General features: G+C 60.8%; 1 protein-coding gene across 1 annotated transcript in view; it reads right to left on the bottom strand.

Annotated features, from left to right (window-relative positions):
- Ptma (prothymosin alpha) overlaps nt 1–1,888 on the bottom strand; it is a 5,872-nt gene extending 3,984 nt beyond the window's left edge. The window contains exons 1-2 of the mRNA XM_033763989.1: nt 1,806–1,888; nt 211–391 (exon numbers count right to left, since the gene is read on the bottom strand). Of these exons, the coding sequence (XP_033619880.1) occupies nt 211–391; nt 1,806–1,888 (264 nt within the window). The remainder of the gene's footprint in view (nt 1–210; nt 392–1,805) is intronic.
- Nucleotides 1,889–2,431: the final 543 nt, after the last annotated feature.

The following is a 2,431-nucleotide window of genomic DNA, read 5'->3' as shown; positions in this document are numbered from 1 at the left end:
CTGCGGATGGGACGCCCCAGGCACGGGCGCGCGCCTGCCCTGGGGCCCTCACCGCGGGGTCCCCAGGGACTATACGTGCAACTCTTTGTTCGTCCCTCACCCAAAGCCCGCGGACCTAGGACCCGCCCTGCACCACAGGAAAGGACAGCTCGCCCGCCGCCCCGACCCGCCATTGTGCTTTCTCTGAGGGGTGGGGGCACCGTGCGTTACGTCTCCCGCAGGGACAGCTCCTTCTACCTGCGGCGCATCCCTTGCTCCAGTCAGGCCTGGGTTGGCAGCTGCAGAGCCCAGGCACGGTGAGCGCTCCGTGTGCGCGGTGGTACCTCGGCGTCCAAACCTCCTCCCAGGTGCAGGTGGCCGCTGGGGACACCCGACGAGACTGTCCCGGATTCTGCAGTGGGTTAGAGTGGGCTGAAAGTGAATTTCCCTCGAGGAACGGCTTTGCCTGACCTAGTCCTGTGCAGCTGGCCTGGCCACGAGTGGGTGGGGAAGGCTTGTGCCCGCCTGGAGCCAGAACCACCCCTGGCGTCCACCAAGCATTTATTGAGCACCAGCTGTGTGCATGGCGGTGAGGCCTTCGCTCAGGCCTCAGACACTTTCGTTTAGTATAGGGAGGGAGAACAACTTTGGATGGGGTTGAACCATATAAATGGATGCTTTTGTAGGTCAAAAACTACTGAAAACCACTCTGGTGGCACCCTCCTTTCCCCAAGTGAGAGTCGCAGAGCCTGGTGATGATCTAGGGCTGGGGGGGCGGTGCTGGGGCTGCAACCCTGCAGAAGGAACCTTCCTTCCTCCTTAGAGGAGCACAAGGTGGCTGGGGGCTGGAGGAGGGTGGTCTCTGGAGCTACTGCTTTCCTCTGGTGACGGGTCCCTCGGGAACGCTCACAGGCAGCAGGCTGGACACTGCCATGGCTTGGCCTAACGGCGTGCCTGGGCTGCATGCCCCTCTCTGGGTCTGTTCCCATCCTGAGGTGCGCTCCCAGCAGGTTTGAGCTTGGGGACAGCCCTGGGCTGCCTGCCCCCTCTCTCTTTGCCCAGCCCTCCGCGCATTCACCTGCCCGGCCTCACAGACACTCGGGGCATCCTTGACCCACACCAGTGTAGTCCTCAGTCCTCTGTTTCTGCCTGGTGCTCCAGAGCCCAAGCAAAACACGTACTTGGGTCAGAAGCTGCCCCGGGTTCAAATTCTATGATCATCATGTGAAACTGGGCAGCTACTTCAGCTTTAAAAATGAGACCACACCCCGCTCCCACTTTGCAGGGGACTGAATGAGTTAATATTCAGAAAGTGCGGAAAACAGAATCTAGGCAATTGGTGTTCCCAGCCTCCCTCTCCCCACCAGCTACACCTAAATGGTTGGGCTCGCAGTGTTTGCAGGACTCTGGACAAAGGAACGATACTCTCAGCAGAATCTTCTCATGTTCTGTGACCTTGCTGAGTGTCCTGGAACCTGCTACCCAGTGCCCAACATGCTTGGTAGCTGCTTGGCAGCCCCTCGGCCTCTGAAGAACGAGACAGCCACGGCAGAGCAGGCCTCAAAAACTCCCGCCTTCCCGCCCTTGAGAAACCCAGGAGTTTCGGGCTGTGGTTTCCTTGCTGGGTGTCAGGCCCTGGGGAGCTGCCAGCCACCTTTCAACCCTCCCGCCTCGTGAGCAGAGCCAGGATTGTGTAAGAGCCGCCGCCACCACCCCGCGGCTGCCTCCCTGCACGCCCCGGCCTGCCCAGCCTGCAGGGACCTGGCCAGGCCAAGCCACCCCGGGAAGCTCCCGCCTGGCAGCAGAAGGTGGAGAAAGCTCTGGACCTTCGACGCCTGACCCGGCTGGTGCCAAGGCCTGGAGAGCCCACGCGCCAGACGAAAGGAGGCTGGGGAAGGCCTCCTGCCATCGTGCCAGCCTCCCATGTCTCCAGGAATCCTGTGCCTTTTCCCAGCCCTCTTCCTGCCCTCTCCTCTCAGCGTGGCACCGGTTGGCAGAGCTGAGCTCCGTCCGGGTGTTTTGCTGGAGCTCTGGCTACATGGGCGAGGGGGGCACCTGGCTGCGGTAGGGAAGGTGAGGGCTGGGGGTACTTGGGAGCCACCAACACAGCCACTGCCACCTCCCCTTCCTGCCACATGGCTCATAAGAGAGTACGGCAGGCCCAGCCAGAGGGTCTGTGTCCTTACCAAGCCAGTGCTGTGGCAAAGAGCCTGATGCTGAGGGATGAGCTGCTTGCACAACTACTAGTCTCCAGTGGGTCTTTTCCACCTTCACATCCCCTGTGAAGCTGTCACCCCTTGTTCAAGGATAGAAGACATTGGATTAGTCTGGTGTGGTGGTGCACACCTGCAGTCCCAGCATTCGGGAGGCTGAGGCAGGAGGATTGCTGAAAGTTCCCTGCTAGCCTGGGCTTCATAGTGAGTTTGAGCCAGGCCCTGTCTCAAAAAAAAAA

This window comes from Fukomys damarensis, unplaced genomic scaffold (genome assembly GCF_012274545.1).
Source record: "Fukomys damarensis isolate Sample0158 unplaced genomic scaffold, DMR_v1.0_HiC HiC_scaffold_16, whole genome shotgun sequence".
Classification (NCBI taxonomy): Eukaryota; Metazoa; Chordata; class Mammalia; order Rodentia; family Bathyergidae; genus Fukomys; species Fukomys damarensis.
The sequence above is the reverse complement of the archived record's forward strand: the minus strand, read 5'-3'. Positions and strand labels throughout refer to the sequence as shown.